Source organism: Trachemys scripta, chromosome 1, assembly GCF_013100865.1.
Source record: "Trachemys scripta elegans isolate TJP31775 chromosome 1, CAS_Tse_1.0, whole genome shotgun sequence".
NCBI classification, from domain to species: Eukaryota; Metazoa; Chordata; order Testudines; family Emydidae; genus Trachemys; species Trachemys scripta.
This window is the reverse complement of record NC_048298.1, coordinates 269,220,686-269,240,504: the sequence shown is the minus strand read 5'-3', so window position 1 is coordinate 269,240,504 and position 19,819 is coordinate 269,220,686. Positions and strand designations below refer to the sequence as shown.

At 40.2% G+C, this 19,819-nt stretch overlaps 1 protein-coding gene across 5 annotated transcripts in view; it reads right to left on the bottom strand.

Annotated features, from left to right (window-relative positions):
- KLF12 (Kruppel like factor 12) overlaps window positions 1–19,819 on the bottom strand; it is a 348,332-nt gene that overhangs the window by 110,878 nt on the left and 217,635 nt on the right. For all 5 annotated transcript variants that reach the window (XM_034758347.1, XM_034758346.1, XM_034758349.1 and 2 more), the window contains one exon: window positions 8,289–8,832. In XM_034758347.1, coding sequence (XP_034614238.1) covers window positions 8,289–8,832 — 544 coding nt within the window. The remainder of the gene's footprint in view (window positions 1–8,288; window positions 8,833–19,819) is intronic.

The following is a 19,819-nucleotide window of genomic DNA, read 5'->3' as shown; positions in this document are numbered from 1 at the left end:
TATTATGTCACTAATCTACCATAAGATATTAATTGCCATTGTCCAATCTAAGGCATTATTTAAAATCATTTCACAAGTAAAATAATTTGCTATAACTTAATAATAGGGGTGTGTATATACCTATGGACGTATGTAATGTATGCACATATTTATGTATCTCCATCCATCTGTGTGTATATATATATACACACACACATACACACATCATATATACACAGATGGATGGAGATACATAAATATGTGCATATATAGATATAGATATATAGATATAAACACGAACACTGATTTTTCTTTAAACAAAGGACTTTTTTCATTTTAAACTGTCTGAAGTCATAAAACTCTCTCTCTCTCTCGTCTATATGAAACCGAACTACTGAAGCTATTAAGATCTAAATCACACCAATCATCTAATATACAAATACTCCATCACCATCATAAAACAAACCAGAGAAAATAACAAGAAAAAATATACTCAGGGAATAACCTGAACAACATATAGCAGAGGAACTATAAGGCAGTAAGAGATTCAAGTGTATAACTAACACACTTCAAGAATCCACCGGTACATAAGTTACTTTGGCCCCCCAGAAAATTTGCAGTAATTTGGTCCAAATGACACTAAAATGTAGAGGTGTATCAAACAGAAAATTAAGGGAACAGAAGGCAGAACAATTGTACCGGGGTCCTCAGTATGTAACATTTGTGTAAATAAAGTGAAATGGGAGAGGGTCGGACTGCAGCAAACATGAGGTACTGGGCCCCCAAATTTCTCTTGATGGGTCTGGTTACATATATGTTTTGTTCATATCCTAAACTGTATCAGTTATATCAAAGTAACAGCTTTGGGGCTCAGTTCTAGCTTTTTTTACTATGATGTGCGCTGATGGGGATGCAAAGTTGTAGAACCAGAGGAATTCTTCATGCCCAAAACAGGCAATGGCTAAATGCCTCAAGGCATATTCAGCAGTCCTCCTATACTTGCTAAATGAAGAATTAGAGTGTATCCCTCCCTGCCACCCCTCAAAAACAACAACAAACTGTCTCCAGGTGCTAGCAAATATGGTATAGGAAGGAATGAAATATAGACATGTCTCCTCCCTTTCAGACCTGGTAGCGGGAACTGGAAAGCCGGGCAGATTCAAGTAGGGAGAAGCACCCAGCATCTTCACTCCTCCTACTGAGCGTGGAGTGAACATTCTGGTGCCAGCCGCCCTGCAGGACTGGTACAGCACCAAACACTCTATTGGTGCCAAACAAACAATAAATGTAAGAATGAAATATAGTCTTTAAGAGGTCAGAATGTTTTGAACAAATGAATTAGTAGTTCCAGATGGGACAAAACCAAATTAGACATTGGCAAGTCTTTAGTATTTATTTTAAAATTAAAATTAAAGTCTTGTGCTGTAGGAGTCATCATACTTAAGTATGATTATTTTATTCTGCTTCCCTTAAAAATAGCCTCTGTCTCAAATGCATGATAAAACATATTTTGTCCTACCAATGTTTTAGTTCCTTCATTCCAGAAGAATTGCTATTTCTCTGGATTCTTAAATAAATGAAGCTTCTACATTAATGTGAATTCCATCTTAGGACATAAGTCTCTTCTCTTTCTGTTTCACTCTGTGGCTAGTCACTGCCATTCATTTGCTCCTTTCCCAGAACCACTGATGGTTCTGCCAAACAAAGCAGGGGGTGTATTCAGCTTGCAAACGTTTTAGATATCCAGTAAATGTGTAGGAGGAAGCTTGGGTGGAGTGTGTTCACCCTCAATGGATTTTTGTGCACACCCAAAAGAAAAAAAAAAAAGCAGATAAACTCCACCCTGTTGGAAAACAGGTCAAAACTAACAGTGAATGGAGATGCAGAGACACAGAAAAATCAATCTTCCCACATAAAGCAACAAACACAGTTTATACAGACCTATATTACCTGACCTTTAGAGTCATGGTACAAATTGAATAGTCCTTAATGTTGAGTTTCTAACTTTATAGTATAAACTGCTACTTAAGACAAACAGTCTCCTATGGAGTGCATCGTTAATAGCTTAAAAGACTCTATTACCAACTTACCGGTGAGTAAAAATAGTCTAGTATGGGGAATTTCCTACTGTAAATATAGGGAATACCTACCCAAACTAGTAATGTTTTTCTTACTGATTAATATCTTAGCTACTGGAGAACATATAAAAGACAACTTTTTAAATACATGTGGAGTACGTTCCTCATATGATGTAATAAGATGCAACAGAGGTACTCCTGAGATGGGCCTAAAATACAATATAAACACACACACAATTACATGATCCCCCGAATGTTCCTCCTCTGCATTCCCTAGGGGGTGTGCCCCCAGTTTGGGGACCACTGTCTTATATCAACGGTCACCATTGCTGAACAGAAATATTTTATTCAAGTCTCTCAGGAGTCTTTAATACGTTGGAATGCTTTATTTACTCCCGAGGGAATTCCGCACTAAAAAATGAAAAATTCTGCATAAAAATAATAAAAATTCTGCACACAGTATTTAAATTTCTACAAAATTCTGCAAATTTTATTTGTCTATAAATAAATATGGAGGCTCCAGCATGGCAGTGGGGCGCACAGGCGACTGGCTGCACGGAGGAGGGAGATCACCCTGCAGCCCCCTACCCTATCCCAGGACACGGACTTGATGGTGAGGCTGCACCTGACCCTGACATAGTGCAAGGGTTGGGCCTGCCCCAGAAACACGTAGGGTCCTGCCCCTACTTGCTAGGTGCACCAGGTGTGGGCAGGCAGACTCAGCCTGGCAGGATCCATGTGTGGAGGGGCTTAGTGTGGGGGGATCCAGGTGTGCAGTGAGCGGGTTTTGTGTGGGGCAATCTGGGTGCAAGTGGCACAGTGGGAGATCTGGATGTACAGGGGCTTGTTGGGGTGGGGGGATTCCAGGTGCTGGGGCAATGGGACTCTGCAGGGGGGTTCGGGTGAAGGTGGTTGGGGCTCAGCAGAGGGGTCTGGATGCCGGGTGGGGGTCCAGATGCAAGGAGTGGAGCTCGGCAGGGGGTCCAGATGCAGGTTAATGGGGATCGGCAGGGGAGTCCAGGTGTGGGGAGTCAAGCAGGGGAGTCCAGGTGTATATGGGGTGGGACTCATCGGGGTGGGGGTTCAAGTGCGGGAGGCTCAGTGGGGGGTGGTCTGGGTTCAGGGGTGGAGGTCTGGATGCAGGAGGGAGGGGATTGGCAGGGATCAGAATGCAGGGGCAGTGGGCCTGGGCGAGGTGGGGGTTTAGGTGTGGGGGGCTTGTCGGGGGCATTTGGGTATGGGGGGCTCTGGATGCACAGGGGTTGGGCGAATGGGGGAGCAGCTCCCCGTGGCTGAGGAGTGATGGGGGAGGGAAGGAAGGGAGGGGATGCGGAGCACATGGGGGAGCAGCTCCCCATGGCTGAGGAGTGATGGGGGCTCGGCAGATAGGGTGACAGGAAATCTGTGAGTGCAGTGTTGCAGAATTCCCCCAGGAGTATTTATTGCATAGTAATAGTGGTCACCAAAAGCATTTCCCAAAGTTGTTGATAAAACACAATGTAGTTGTCCTAATCCTGCAGCATTTACTGAGGTAAAACATCAGTTGAAATAAAGGGGAGCTTTGCCTGAGAAAGGACTGTGGGATAGGACCCATTGGAAATAATATTCCTAACTCTATGCCTATACCTTCTTTTATTATATATAGAAAAATTGAAGTAAATTATTCAGACCTTTAGCCAGGCCACTTCACCTTGAGTGGTCCCTTGAAATATGTGTTATGCTAAACGGTCTGTTCCACCTTGTATTTAGCTGTGACACTCTGAATAAGTTTTCCTGACAGGAGGAAGAGCTCTGTGTAAGCTCAAAAGCTCATCTCTCACTAACAGAAGTTGGTCCAATAAAAGATATTACCTCACCCACCTTGTCTCTCCCTACATTAACACTGGGAAGTCACTCCCTACCCCTCAGTTTATCAAGGTGCCATCAAATATTTTTATACATCCTTATTAAGCCAACTTTTTGTTAAATAAGATTTTTTTTCTGAAACTACCTATTAATAATACAGTGTCGTTCCGTAACAGTCTGCAAAGTCCCACTACTGCCAATGGCCGGTGAGGATGCACAGCATGACTGGGTCTAAGTCAGTGTGGGTTTGATTTTTCAAACTGCTGACCCCCTAGATGGTGCTAAGCTGCCTCAACTCCCACTGACTGCAGTAAGAGCTCAGGGCTCTAAGCACCTCTCAGGCTCAGGCTCTGCTTGCAGATTGGGACTTTTCTTCTTTGTTATAGGTAATTACTACATGTCCCCCCCAAAAGCATGTAAATGCATAAGATAAGAGCTGAAATTTTAAAGGAGATGTCGTATCCTAAAATGCTATATTAACACTTTTGGTGTGACAGTCAGAGCCGGCTCCAGGCACCAGCTGAGCAAACTGGTGCTTGGGGCGGCAGATTGTTGGAGGCGGCATTCTGCCCAATCCTAGGGCAGCATGGCCGCTTTTTTTTTTTTCTGCTCCAGCCGCCCTGTAGGGGGCAGCAGCGCAGAGAACCAGAGTGCCCTGAAGGGCAGTCCTCTTCCTTCCCTCCCCGCCGACCGGAGCGGAGCCCTCGCAGGAGGCGGCAGGAGGCAGCACGGCGGGAGGGGCCACGTGGCAGCGCCCCTGCTGTAGCCCTGGCCGATCCCTTCTCTCTCTCTCCCGCCCGCTTCCTCCCCCTTCCACTCCCCAAGCCGGTCCCCCTGCACCCGTGCTCCGGCCGCGCCGCAAGTTTTTTTTTTTTTTTTTCTGCTTGGGGCGGCCAAAAAGCCAGAGCCGGCCCTGGTGACAGTCAGACTAAAGCAGACACAGAAATGAGAACGCAACTTCATTTGGATACTGTATACGTTTTCAAATTTCTGTGTACTGGCCAGTAACCAGTAAAATGAATGAGTAAGTGTTGGAGCAGTTCCTGTACAATGGAAACCTAAAAAAAGTTTGAATTTTAAAATTGTTTTTCAAAGGGGAATTCAGGAGTTTTGTACACACAGACACGCTTCCCCTCATTAAGTCTGTGGACACACTATCTTTCTTTGCATTCACACCTGACCCTTAGTTTTAGAGAAAGAGTTTGAGATAATGGGGGAACATGCAAATGGGGCATTTCAGACATGCAATGAGATGGAAGATAGTGAAGATGACACTCAAAGAGTAGTTTGCAAGATAAGGAGGAGAATCAGGACAGCAAATATTGAAGGGAAAAGAGAATTCAAGCAGAATAAGAACAGAGAAGTGTCCTGTTGACTTAGCTAGAAGGCAGCAGTTAGGAATCAGGGCAGTTTTGTTGAAAAGAAGAGAATCCAGATTGTACGGTTCAAGGGAAGAGATAGGGGAAGAAATGTAGGCGGTAAGAGCAGAGAGCACATTTCAGTGCTTGGGCAAAAGGATCATTTGGAGATGAGATGTTAGAGAGAAAGATGGGATCAAGGGAATGTTTTCTTAATATACAAAAAACAAAATGTGTTTTTAGGCAAAACAAAAGTAGCTGGATGGGCAACTGGGCAGGGAGACAGAAGAAGAGGAAAAAGCACACTCAACAATAACACCTATGGGCACCGATAGAAAAAAGTATTTATTCTGCAAAGCACTTAAACAAGCGCATGTGCTTAAGTCCCAATGAAGTCAACAGGACTTCAGCCATGTGCTTAAGCACTTTCCTGAATTGGGCCTAGTAACACTAATGCTACTTTTGACTTGGATAAATGCAAGGCACAAAGAATGTACAGATTAAGAGCCAGATTCTGCCACTGACAATTGCTCATGTTAACTGAGGGAAGAATTGATCTCTAAACATTTCTTTTTACATTTATATAAATGATCAACCATCAGGTGAAAGTTGAAGGCACACACAAATTTTAGATAATTCTGAATCTGTGTGTCTCATTCATTTGACTGGAGGAGATTGGCACCAGTTTAATTTGCAGAGCAATGCCCTTTTATTATCCGTATATATTTATTACATATGTTAACTCAAAAAGCTCATCATTGAATTTAAACTATGATATGCATATATGAAATTAAAGTTTAGCTGTCAATTTATGCAAAATATATTGTTTATTGCCTTTCTTATTTGTATTGGTTTACATAACAAAGAAAGAAAAAACATGCCAGAAAGAGCTAACAAAGAATGGCTACCTATTTTTGGATTGTTACCATTATCCTTTTATTATAATTATTCAAATTAACTTGTACATTTCTATCAGAAGTATCAGTGACAGCAGAAAGGGTGCAGCTGAAGAAAAAAAAAATTAAAGGACAGCTTAATCCCTTCTTTTTCTCTAGTTGTACATTCAGAGGTGCAGTGGTGCTGGGTAATGATCTCTGCCAATAATAGCACAAAGGAGAGGCTGTCAGGGTAGCTCAGTATGTCTGCATCTGAAGCTTGTGGGCTGAAATCCCTACAGTACACTAAATTCTGGAATTTTGCTGGTGAACGGGGGTAGTGAGTTTCCACTCTCACAAACTGGGAAAGTACTGACTACAGATGTAGTTGTAACTATTGCCAGTTACTACCTTTGAAAAGTAAACCAACAGTTTCTGTACCCAAGGACAATACTCGTCAAGCTCAAGGTCAGATTCAGCTCAATCCCAATGCAAAACTCCAAAACAAAACATCAAATCAAGATTATTTATTTTACAACTATTTTATAGTATGTTGCACCATGCTACTTTCATTTATCATTTTTTACATAATGGCACAGGGCCCTAAAATTATGTCATTGTATAAAGTGTAATAAAATGTCCTAACCCACCATCATTTCCAGTTTCAGAACAAAAACCAGATATGTTCTGAGTTAGTTTTGCATGTTCTGAGCCTATAAAAAGGATAAGTTCCATTTTTGCAAGAGGCTTGGCTGGTTGACTTCCATACTAAAGCTAGGGGACTGAGGCAATGGGAGGGGAAAAACAAAGATTTATGAACAACATGATGCTACTAAAAAACATAAAACCCCACCATTGCCATCAAACGTAATATTATTACACCAGAAATAGACAGAAGAGTCAAAAGAAACAATCTTTTGGGAATGACTTCATGAATCTCTTAATTAAGCAATAATAAACTCTAGGGATGTTATAAAGCATAATGCTAAATGCTTTTCTGTCTCATGAGCCCTAAAAGTGAGATTAGCTATTAATACTCTCCCCTGCAGCTTGGAGCAATAGGTCATTTTGGGGGGGGGGGAGATGTGACCATGTTCTATTTATCAACATGCAATGATCTTTGCCTCTAGCCTCCCTCATGTTCCTACCATTGCCACTAACATTTCTTGGTCCATTGTGCTTATAAAGCACCAATCACCATAGTATCTAGATGGGCCGCAGGTTGCCCGCCACTGATAGACACATCTATTTTCTGTGTTCTTCCGTCCACCTTTTTCCTGTCTCCCTTTCTCCTCACATCTCATCAAAACTACTCCTCTTCTGCTCTCCCGATTCCTAATATTTTCTCCTCTCCTATAACTTCAGTGTCATCTTCTTGCTCTCTGCCTTTGCCCTTACAACTCTTTTCCACTCTCATTTTCCTCCTCTTTGGAGATCTTTCTCAATACAGGCCAACTGTTCAGCCCGCACTCTCCTTCTCATGCATTCTCTCCTACTTTCATGCTTGCATCTTGGGTTTTATTTCCGTAAAACTGATTAGCACCATTCACATCCCCTGTTTTCTCCTTCCATTCTACTGTTCATTCCAACAGAAACAACCTGAGGCAGGGTCTCCCACTGGCCCTCCTTAGGCTGAATGAAACCTGGTTCTATACCTTCCACTCTGCATCTGTCACTGGTTTTTGCTTTGGAGGCCTTTCCTTCTCATATTCCTGCAACAGCACTGTTCTCAAACTGAACCTCTCTCTCCTTTGCCTCACTCCTTTGCCTTTCTTAGGTCCATTCCAACTAGCGGTTTTCTCCCTGTCCTTCTGAGTGGCTTTTTACTATTTCCCCATCTTCCTATTCCCTAATTTCAGTGCCAGGCACTCAAATACCAAAGTGATGATTATTAGTCATGATGGACAAAATTATCTCTGGTGCCACTCTATTGAATCCAATTAAGTTACACCAGGGATGAATCTGGCCTCATCTGTTCTTTTGTTTTAAGGTTTCTTAAACTTTTTGGTAAAATAAGCTTCAGCAGATGAAAAAAAATAGGTTTATAAAGTTAACAGCATTTTCAAAAGAACTGTTATTCAGCTACCACAGGTTAATTTATGCTTTACAATGTTTCAAATGAGCCTGGGATACGCAAAGCCAACTTGTCTTACCTTTAACATGGCTTCTCCCATCCTCCAACAGCGGTACTACTATAGTGTTGTTCATATTTCCAGGTGATCTCACAGCTGTGTAGACTACAGGTACCGACTGCACCACCACTGGAATGCGGTGCACATGACTCACTTTGTTGGACTGTAAGTTCATGGGGCTTGAAGGTGGTACTGGATGGATTATGTGCAAAAACTGCTGGCCTCCAACACCAGATGCAGAGGCCACAAGAGGGCCTGGAGTTAATACTGATGGCACAGATGCCGCTGAAGATACTGATGTTATTACCGTAGGGGAGGAAGCTGGCCGACTAGAAGAAGAAGAAGTTGAAGTAGAAGAAGGAGAGGAGGCTGATGCTGTCATGGAAACCGGTGAAGATGAGGCTGCTATAGGGGATGACCTGGCTTTGTTTATTGACAAGTCCACTGGTTCAGTTTGTGTTTGGAAATGGTCTGTAGATAATGAATCCTCTGGGGGATCTGCCTTCATGTTATTTAACAACAAGGGTACAGCTTCCATGTCTGGATAGTTGTGGACGTTTGGAGACTGTGGGGGGAAAAAAGGAACATGTTTATATTTTTAGTCACTGATATTAAATATTGGGCTAAGACAATTTAAACATTTAATTGATCATGCACATTTAACATGCAGTTCACACTTGGTTCTTAAGGCCACTGGAGATTTGTTTCTGTTCAATGTGGCAGCTCATGGCTGAAGGGGCAAAACATCAAGTATGAGGTGAAAAATATGCGTACTTCATCAGCAATATAAAATCCAACTAATATTTCCACATAATTGAATTGGAACAACATTTCTCTACTGGCTTACCATTAATAGTAGACAGTATTTGATTCCAGATTGCAACACTGCAAAATGACCTGTAAAAAGCAATTGCTGGGCTTTTTCAGACCTCACTTAATCTAATAAAACTCTTTCATACAAAAATACAATTAGTAACCTTTCTGTGTGTTTCTTCTACAACCAGGCGGCTCAGAATACAGCCTCATAAACTCTAGAATGCTAGATATCTCAGAAAATCATTGCTGACGAGCTAATAAGAAATGTCCAAAATCCATTGTTTCAGACACACTAAGTATCATACAATAAATTAATCCTCTTCTGAGTTTTTAGAATTAAACTATGTTAGATTTTTTGTTGAAGGCTTTTCCATTGCTATTTCGAGCAAAAAACAAAACAAAAACAAAAACAAAAAAAACCCAACAAATTCCAGGACACCAAGAAGATATAATGTGAAAGAAAAGTAGCAACATTTAAAATAAAGTAAAATAATAATATGAGTATAATAATAACAATCTGATCATAATGGGAAACCTTACACCTGAAATTCCTAAATATGAAAATATGAGATATTCTAAAAACCCCTGTCCATTCCAGGAAAGGAATATTTGGGGAGTTTGATTGATCATGATCTGAACTGCATTCACCTTCATCTTCCCTCTCCCCCCAAAAAAGTTCACTGGATGAATGACAAAAATGTTTAGAGGCATTAGATTTCTGTATGTGGGAAGAGTGAAAAAATTGGGACTGCTTAAAGTTTAGAGTGGAAATGAATAAAGAGACATGAGACAGGTACATAAAATGATGAATTAAACCAAATGGTATAGAGAAGGCCTTCTTTTTATCCTCTCTCTCTCTCTCTCTCTCTCTCTCTCTCTCAGGGGGACATCTAATTAAATTGAATGGCAACAAACTATAAATTGATTAAAAGAAATACTTTCTTTATACAATACATAATCAACCTGGCGAACTCATTAGTACAAGATGATCTTGACTTTACAAGTTTAGCAGAATTCTAAAGAAGGATTAGGCATTTATATTATACTATACAGTGAAGAGTGAGGTTGGTTTTGTGGCTAAAGTGGTGCATTGGGACTAAGCAGACCTGGGTTCCAGTTCTGGCTGTGACATATGCTTCTTGTTTGATTTTAACTTAGTCTCTCGGTGCCTAAGTTCTCCACCCATAAAATGGGGATAGCAACAAGGTTTTTTTTTGCCCTCCCCACGTCCCCTTCGCATAGTTAAAAATGGTAAGATCTTTGGGACAAGGATAATCTCTCTCTATATGTATGTATATATGTACCTCTGTATAAATGTACACCCGTGCCAGTTGGGGCCGCCGCATGCTATTGTAGTACAAATAATCAAAATAATAATTATATTATATAGCTAATGAAAACATGCACAGTTCAATAGATAAGATAATTCTCTACACACTTACAGGATAGAAAATACCATGTGTCAGGGCAAACACCAATCACTGACTAACGTGGTTATAAAGAAATATTCTTAATGAAAAAATTATTCCATAATTGTCCACTATGTACTCTTGTACTTTCCTTTGAAACATCATGCACTAGCCATCATCATCTGAACTACATGGACCACTGGTCTGGGAATTTCTATGTTGATCTTGCGGCAAGGTGGTAAGTAGTTGTAAGAATGGGACAGAGGAAAATGTATCTTTTTGACCATATAATTTACCACCTTGAATCACAGACTCAGATTTTTAGGTCAGAAGGGACCATCATGATCATCTAGTCTGACCTCCTGTACATTGCAGGCCACAGAACCCCACCCATTCCTGACACTCTACACTTTTTAGCTCTTTTACTTTAAAAAAAAATGAAAACTACATACATGATATAGAGTAGATTGGTTGCTACCACAATCATGTCACAGAATTTGGCAAGGTTAATCTCAGAACAGGGCTCTACATTTTATTGTGGTAGTTCTGACTAGTGTTTTGAAATAGCTGGCTTGCTGAGACCCCTGCCTATCATATTGACAAGTACTGTCTCATTGTACTACCTGTTATCTCTTGTCTTATACTTAGTCTGTAAATGCCTTTGGGCAAGTATTGTCTTTTTGTTCTGTGTTTATACAGGGCCTTGCACTAATGGGGTCCTAGTTCCTGTCTTTGTCTTCTAGTGCTACGGTAATACAAATAAGTAACAATAGTAACAACAATAATGTCCATACAACTGCATTTGAAAACTTAACAAACCTCACAAGAATTTCCTAAAACAGAAATGAAAACCCTCAAAAATCAAGAGGGTTTAACCATGTCTGTACTTCAGTAAATTCAGGATCCCAATAATTCATTTTAGTATGCATTGTAAGAAACAGCAGGATGCATTTGAAGCCACTGATGCTTTGGAAATATTGTACATAAAATAAAAATGGTACAGTCTCAAAAAGTACCCCCTATTTTGTTCGGGTGGATGGGAACACATAGCTCTGCACCACCACTCCCTGCTTGACACTGACCTACTCCAGAAAGAATCTGCCATTCTGTATGGATCTCTGTCTGCCATCGAGGACATTAATTGAGATTGCAAAAAGTTTAGATATCAGCTGTGTTTGAATTCAAATTCTAAACATTAGATCATCATTATTTTCTGGAAATGTACGGTATGAACAAACATTTTCCACTAAGAAGTATTATTCTAGCCTTAAAAAAGCAGGAACTCTTTGAATGAGAAAATGTATTTTTAAACAAGGGGGATAGCTGAATTCTCAGCATGTTATTTTTTGGCATCTTCCTAGAAATGTAATTAACTATTGCCTTCCTGTCACTGAACGATGAATTTTACAGTTACATTTAATCTACCCACTTTTTATTCAATAATGCAAACCAGAAGGGTCAGAATACCATTGCTAAAGGGATCAGAGGAAAATGTAGGTTCGGCTGTTCATTCAGCTTATGAAGAATGTCGAATGAAAAGCCAATGGGGCTCTGTTCCAGCCCTGCCTTTAGTCACCTTTATCACATGAACTGGTGATGTTGGGGCCTAGCACTGAAAAACTGTTTGACGTCTGGAAAAGACTTTTCCCATACAGTTACACTGCCAAATTGCTGGGTGGATTTTTTTCACCTCCCATCAGGCATCCAGGGAGGTCTGGTTGGGGGGAGCGGGGAGTGTTCACTTAATTGTCACAACTTTGGCAGGTTCCAGTGCAGTTGGTGGGTTAAAAACGTCTGATGACAGATCACTGTAACTCAATGGGCTGCTTGGATATAACCCAGAGTACAACATGACATGGTGAGGGGTGTGCCTCTTTGTCTCACACAGCATTTGGCTCTACTTATCTCATAGCTCCAGCCTCCAGTGTGGGGGTTCCCGGGTATGCCTGATGGTGTAGAGAGGGTATTTCTTTCATACTCACCATCAGGTTTGTAGAGCCCGGGGCCTTGGTGCTCAGTTGAAATTGGCACTGGAACAGTCCAGTTGGGTAGTTTGAAGAGTGGGTCCCCACTGGTTAAGGGTTTTTACTAAAGATACTGCCTCTGCATTTAACAATATTATAGCGTATGTCTTGTCTCCCTTTTAAAACTTGAAATCAATACTTCCGATAGTGCTCTGCTCATAAATTTGCCAGTAACAAATACTACCTGGATCTCTATATGTATCAGTCCACTGCTACTAGATTGGAAAAAAAAGTTAATCTGACACAGCATAAAAACAAAATAAACAAAAACACCCAAAAAGCAAAAACATTATTGTGCATTTCAAGACTATTGTATAAATATGCTGGATGACACCTCATACCATGCTTTTCAAGCCTACCTACACAGAAACAGAGTTCTACTTTGTCGCCTTCCCACTCTTTCCCTGAATTTTACCTTTCCTTGCCATACTTTAGTCTATATTCTAAAGTCCTCTCCCATGACTATTCCAGTCATGTCACAACTCCTTTGAATCTCTTCCTTGGTTCTTGTCTATATCTAAAACAGGGATCGGCAACCTTTGGCACGTGGCCTGCCAGGGTAAGTACCCTGGCAGGCCGGCCCAGTTTGTTTACCTGCCGCGTCCGCAGGTTCGGCCGATCGCGGCTCCCACTGGCTGCAGTTCACTGTCCCAGGTCAATGGGGGCTGTGGGAAGTGGCACGGGCCAATGGATGTGCTGGCCGCCGCTTCCCGCCGCCCCCGTTGGCCTGAAGTGGCGAACCGCGGCCAGTGGGAGCTGTGATCGGCCGAACCTGCAAACGCAGGTAAACAAACCAGCCCGGCCCTCCAGGGTGCTTACCCTGGCGAGCTGCGTGCCAAAGGTTGCCGATCCCTGATCTAAACGATGTAGGGCTTATAATTTCTGCACACCAAAGATACCTAACAGATCTGGGGAACCAGCAGAGGCTATAAACTCTGCAGGACCAGAGAGAATCTTGACTTCAGCAACCCTTCTCAGTGCTGTACAAGTTACAAGCTTCACAGGTTACTCAGCCCCAGTAAGACTGTCTACTCTTGTGGAGTTATTTTGCCCTGCCTGATGGAATTTATAAACTCAACAAAGAGCTGTCGGAATCTAAATTCCTCTTGCTCCCTGGCAGTGTTCTCACCAGGACAAATACGTTGTTATAAGCTGCATCAATAGTCCCTGATGAGGACAATGGAATAAACTAAGTTTAGAATTCATACAATAAACTGGCTTTGAGACAAGAAGTTAAAAAAAAAAAAACAAGTCAGAAAACCTCCAATTGTTTGAATTATCACATATCAAACACCTTGTCTGATTAGCATCAAACTGTCCCACATTATTCTCCACTTGCAGTGGAATTTACACGAACGGTTTCAGATAAAAGTATTTTGTTTTGGCAAAGTTAAAGGAGAGTAAAAGTCAAACTTGTCCTGAAAAACAAGCCACAATGAACCACAATCAACCACTGTTGCTCCATCACAATGGGGTTCAGCCCTCTGTGCTGTCAGAATTAGGGTGGGCTTAAGTGCCATAGCTTTCACCTCTGATTTTCATGCTTGGCGGGCAAGATTTAAGTGACCAAGAATATCTTACTATGGTCTTCCTAATGCTTCACTTTCAAAAGAAAAACATACTAGATTCCAAATAAAGAAAATGACTTAGCATAGCACAAATAATTCTGCTTTAAGTAACACAATGATATACTTGGAATTCTTGTACAAGAAAAAAATGCATGTAGAAAGATTGGATTTAAGAATGTTTAATCTTATAGCTCAGTTTTCCCTCATTAAAATGGAAAATGTTCCTATTTCTTCATGCAGATGAGGGTGGAGACTTATTTAAATGAGTTCCCCAAGCTTGATGCAACTCATCCCATGAAGTAGGCAAGCTTCTCCTCCTCATCCTCTCAGGTCTGGACAAGGCACTCGTGGAACAGGAAAACTCTAATACATAATCAGTTTACACGGTCTTTTGGCATTCCAAAGAGCCACATAAGTAGAGTTCAAAGTAGGGTTATTCCCCACCCCTCACCAACAGCATCTCTTGTGTGCAAAACTTTTTTTGTTTAATTTAATAATTGTATGAATTAACTTTCTTTTAAAAGTAATAAAATAGATATCTTTGAAAAGGCCTTTCCATGATGGAGATGACATTCACAATACAGACAATGCATCTTACTCGAAAAGCTCCAACCAGCCAACCTTCCCCCCCCCCCAAAAAAAACACTCTGAAACAAATCAACCTTAAAAAAGATTAAAGTAAATTAATAAAATCTAAAAATGTCAAGAACAAAATCCCTATCCCATGAAGAGTTTTTACCACCCAAAGACAGAGACTCCATGAAGTCCACTGGAGACTTTGCTAAAGCCACTGATTTTATCTGAAAGGTACCCAGATGGGTATAGAATAATATATATAAGTCCAATTCAGACATCCATTTTTGAAAACTTAGCTTAAGTTTTAATATGCTCTAAAACTACCAAGTGAACAGTCTTTTGTGTTTGTTCACTTAAGGCTGCTGCCTCAAGTGTTTTTAGGATGGCAGAACAGCTCCGTTTAGATTCATTACCTAAATGATCACACTTAAAGAAAAGCAAAACCCAGAAAGCTGTGTCTGTCTTATACTCTTTTTGCTTTTCATTGGCAGAGTATAATAAAAAATGGTTCACAAAAAGTTAACACAAAACAAAGATCTACATTTTTTCCAACTGTCATTTGCAAATTTAATAGCTATTGGATAGAGAAAATTTTATAGTCCTCTTCTCTGGGGCTGTTTCACTGTTACCTATGCACCTTGTGCAGTCATTTACAATAGGCAGAATGAATGCAAACTGATGCTAAATGCTACCAAATCCATCACTTTGCACTGGTGTGAATGACTACATAGGGTTCAGGGCAACATAGACTCGGGCCCATTAAGCTCAGACAGAGCTAAATTTTACTACTATACCTTTAAGAGTGTAACGTTTTTTACCGTATGGTCATATGATCAAATATAATATTAATTTAAATAATGTTGTGCAGGCAAGGATCTAATGAGCTTTACAAATATTACCTGTGAAGTAGGTTAATAGTATTATTCCTATTATACAAACATGGAAATTGAGGCACACAAGGCCAGATCATCAGCTGAAGTAAGTGGTCATAACTCCAAGGAGCTACCATGATTTCTACAAATTAAGGACCTGCCCTAAAGGAGTTAAAGGAAAAAAATTCAAATGCAGATGCTTCAAGTTAGAAACATAAAATCTAAATTATTATTAGATTCTAATTGCACTCACGGTGTGCTAGGTAACTTACACAAAGGAAATTATCCCTGCCCCAAAGAGTTTATAATCTAAGACAAACAACGAGAAAAGTGTGGGAGAGAGGGATATAATTTAAATATATACATTTTTTGTATACATTTTGTAGACGTTATACAGACTTCTAAAAATTAAGTACACATTAATAACCTGGCAATTCTACTTAGGTATCAGGCTGCAGCCCGATCCCGAATGTCTACAAGCCTGAGTCAGCTGGCACAGATCAGCTGAAAGTGTCTAATTGCAGTATAGACATACCCTAAGTTGTCAAACTAAGTACTAAAGCTTGAAAATTTTGGTCTGAAGTAATTTACCTTAGGTCATATTACAGTCATAGAGCTGTGGCAGAACCGAAGTATTATCTGTATGGTGTTGTCACCTAAAGTCTGCAGACAGATACTGGGCCCCATTGTGCTAGGGTCTGTGTATGTGTACCCCTAAGGAGGCAGAGACTGGGGTTCCCTGTCCTAGGCGCTGTGCACATTACACTGTACCCTTAGATGGGTTATTAGCTCCAGGTATTGAACCCGTGACCTCTGGCTCTAAAAGCTAAGAGACTCAGCTCTCTTGGTCAAGGCTACAGCACGTTGATCAACCCAGCCTCTAGAGGGGGCCAGAGTGCCATGCTGAGTAAATGGTTACATACACATATATAACTAAATAAAATGTAATAAAATAAAATTCACTGTCCCAAAGAGCTTATAGTCTATTGCATGATAAGAGCCCAACAGATGGAGAAAACACATTGTGGAAGGTCAATGTAACAGTGAAACTAGAATATTAAGCAGTTGCCTCAGCTTAATACTTGTTTGATTTCAAAATGGATGCTTTGAGCTCTGAATATTTAGAAATAAAATTGTCATTATTGGTATGGTTCTTGAGCAAAAACCAAACAGAGCACACATGCTGTGTATTGCAAATGGCTCTTGTGTACAGCTTCGTTTTTATAAAGCTTGTTTATATAAAGTATATAATGGAGATACTTTAATAGTATTAACACGCATACATCATACATATATACATGCAAATATAAAATATAGGCATGTTAATACTATTAGAGCATTTCCATGACCCTGCTAATTCAGGACTGTTCTTTGCAATACAGCTTTGTTTATATGTATGTAGGACCTACAGAAAAAGATGCAATTTAAAAAGAACCTAGTCAGAGATGGGAAGATTGAGTTTAAAACTAACCATGCATAAAACAGGAGGATGACATCAAAGTTTCCTGGTATGAATAATTTAAACTACTTGATAATATTGCTTTTACTTATCCTTATCTTTTCTATTCACACTAAGGTATTATTATTAAGGTATTATATACAAATTAGGCTGTGACATCATACTGTTACAGCAACAGAAAAGAACATATGCCACAATTACAACATATCTTTGGCAACAGCTCAGACTTGGAGATGGGAGAAGTGGTTTAGAAGGAAAAGAGATCACTTTCCAAATAGCATTAATTTTTAAACACAAGTTTAACAGTGAACACAAATACATTTCATTTTCAAATTACTTATGTTTAAATAATACATTTCTAAAGACTGAATAAGCATTAAAGTTAGTTGTTAATTCCACCTCCATTCCCAAGACTCAGACAAGAAGTATCAAAGGACTTCTCCACTGGCACTGAAGGAAGGCTGGTGACTACTTCCTTCCAAAGTCAATGTTACTTAGACCATGGGTTGTTTGGCAGATGAAAGACAAAATGATACATTTCATTCTCTTTGGCATTAAGGTCATATCTAAACTAGCAAGCTTACAGTGACACACCTGTACCGATGCAGCTGTGCCGCTGTAAGATCGCTCGTGAAGCCACTCTATGCTGACTGGAGAGAGCTCTTCTTTCAATATACTTAAACCACCCCCAATGAGCAATGGTAGTTATATCAGTGGGAGAACTCGTCCGTTGACATAGCACTGTCCACACTGGCACTTCTGTCACTGTATCTATGTGGCTCAGAGGGATGTTTTTTTCACACCCCTGAGTGACATAAGTTATAGAATCATAGAATCATAGAATATCAGAGTTGGAAGGGACCTCAAGAGGTCATCTAGTCCAACCCCCTGCTCAAAGCAGGACCAATTCCCAGCTAAATCATCCCAGCCAGGGCTTTGTCAAGCCGGGCCTTAAAAACCTCCAAGGAAGGAGACTCCACCACCTCCCTAGGTAACGCATTCCAGTGTTTCACCACCCTCCTAGTGAAATAGTTTTTCCTGATATCCAACCTGGACCTCCCCCACTGCAACTTGAGACCATTGCTCCTTGTTCTGTCATCTGCCACCACTGAGAACAGCCGAGCTCCATCCTCTTTGGAACCCCCCTTCAGGTAGTTGAAGGCTGCTATCAAATCCCCCCTCATTCTTCTCTTCTGGAGACTAAACAATCCCAGTTCCCTCAGCCTCTCCTCATAAGTCATGTGCTCCAGACCCCTAATAATTTTTGTTGCCCTCTGCTGGACTCTTTCCAATTTTTCCACATATACTGAGAAAAGTGCTAGTGTAATCATAGCCTAACTCTACCTGCTGTCATTGATCCTTTCCCCAAACTTGAATCAATAATGTATTAAAAAAGCTAGATGTTCAGCATAGATGTATAATTTATATTTTAACAGTATTATTAAATTGCTCCATAAAAGGGAGAAACAGAGAGAAATTCAATGCATGGCACAGTAATGTATAGGTAGGGTACAAGGCAATACTTCAAGAGAAACAAGAACCTAAAAAAGGCATAAAACAATAATGGTGTTTGGCCTAGTCTAGAATATTGCTTATGTACAGTACACAAAGCATATTTATAATATATTTCTGGACCCTGTACCTATACTTCAGTTTCAGGATAAAAGATAAAAACTTATAAATAAATGGCAGAAAATATCATAGAATCATACCAATTACTTCAGTGGGATTATTTGTGTAAGTAAGTACTACTATCATGAATGAAAGCTGCAAGGCTGGACAGTTAGAACTTTTAATATTTCCTCATTACTCAATGCTTCCAGCTTCTAATCACTTTTGTTGTTCTTTTCTGAACTTCTTTCAACCTGTCTATATCTGTCTGGTACTGCAGTGCCCAGAAATGACTATAATATTCAATGTGAAGTTTTAGTTGTGCTATAAAGAGGGAGAACAATTACCTCTTGCTCTATTTTGTAATGACTCTGTAGGCAGTCCAAAACTTTGGGTTGTTGGGTTTTTTTGGACCACTGGAAACTCATGTGTTCCAGTCCATTTCTACCTCAACATCTCTTTCAGCATTACTGCTTTCCAAGTTTCTATTTCCAATTATATAGAGAGATGTTTCAATTTATTTTCCACCAGGTGTATTCATTTTTCCAAGCTTAATCTGAGCCTATTATTTACTGCCCTTAATTCTAAACTCTCCAAGTTCCTTTTTATTTTTCAGACCTTAATGATATTTGCAAAACCTCACAATTTAGAACATTTCTGAATCTCAAAATGTTGTTTATCTTCTGTGAAAGAACTGCAATAAATATGTTAGACAGTAGTGGACCTAATGTGGATCCTTGGTGCACTTCACCAGAACCTTCCACAGTATCATACAGTGTTGTTTATCATTACCTTTATTTGAAATGTCCAGATATTTTTCACTCCACATGAAAATGTTCCTAGACCAACCAATTCAAATTAATTCTGATGGCAAGATTTCATGATGCCTTCGTATCAAGTGGCATACTAAACTCCTAATAGTTTGCATCTACTACATTTTATCATCCACTACGTACAGGCAGGGCTGGTTGCAGCACCTACCATTAAGGTTGTTCAACATTTCCTATTATATTATTATTTATTATTTGTGTTACTGTAACACCTAGACGTTCCAGTCCTGGACCAGGACTCCATTAGATCAGGCTGAAATTTTCCAGGCTGCAGTGTCTGCCTCTAGCTGAATTTTATGGGAAAATTTCATCCAAAATTGGTGAGTCATTTCTGAGAATAGCAACAGAGGGTCCTGTGGCACCTTTGAGACTAACAGAAGTACTGGG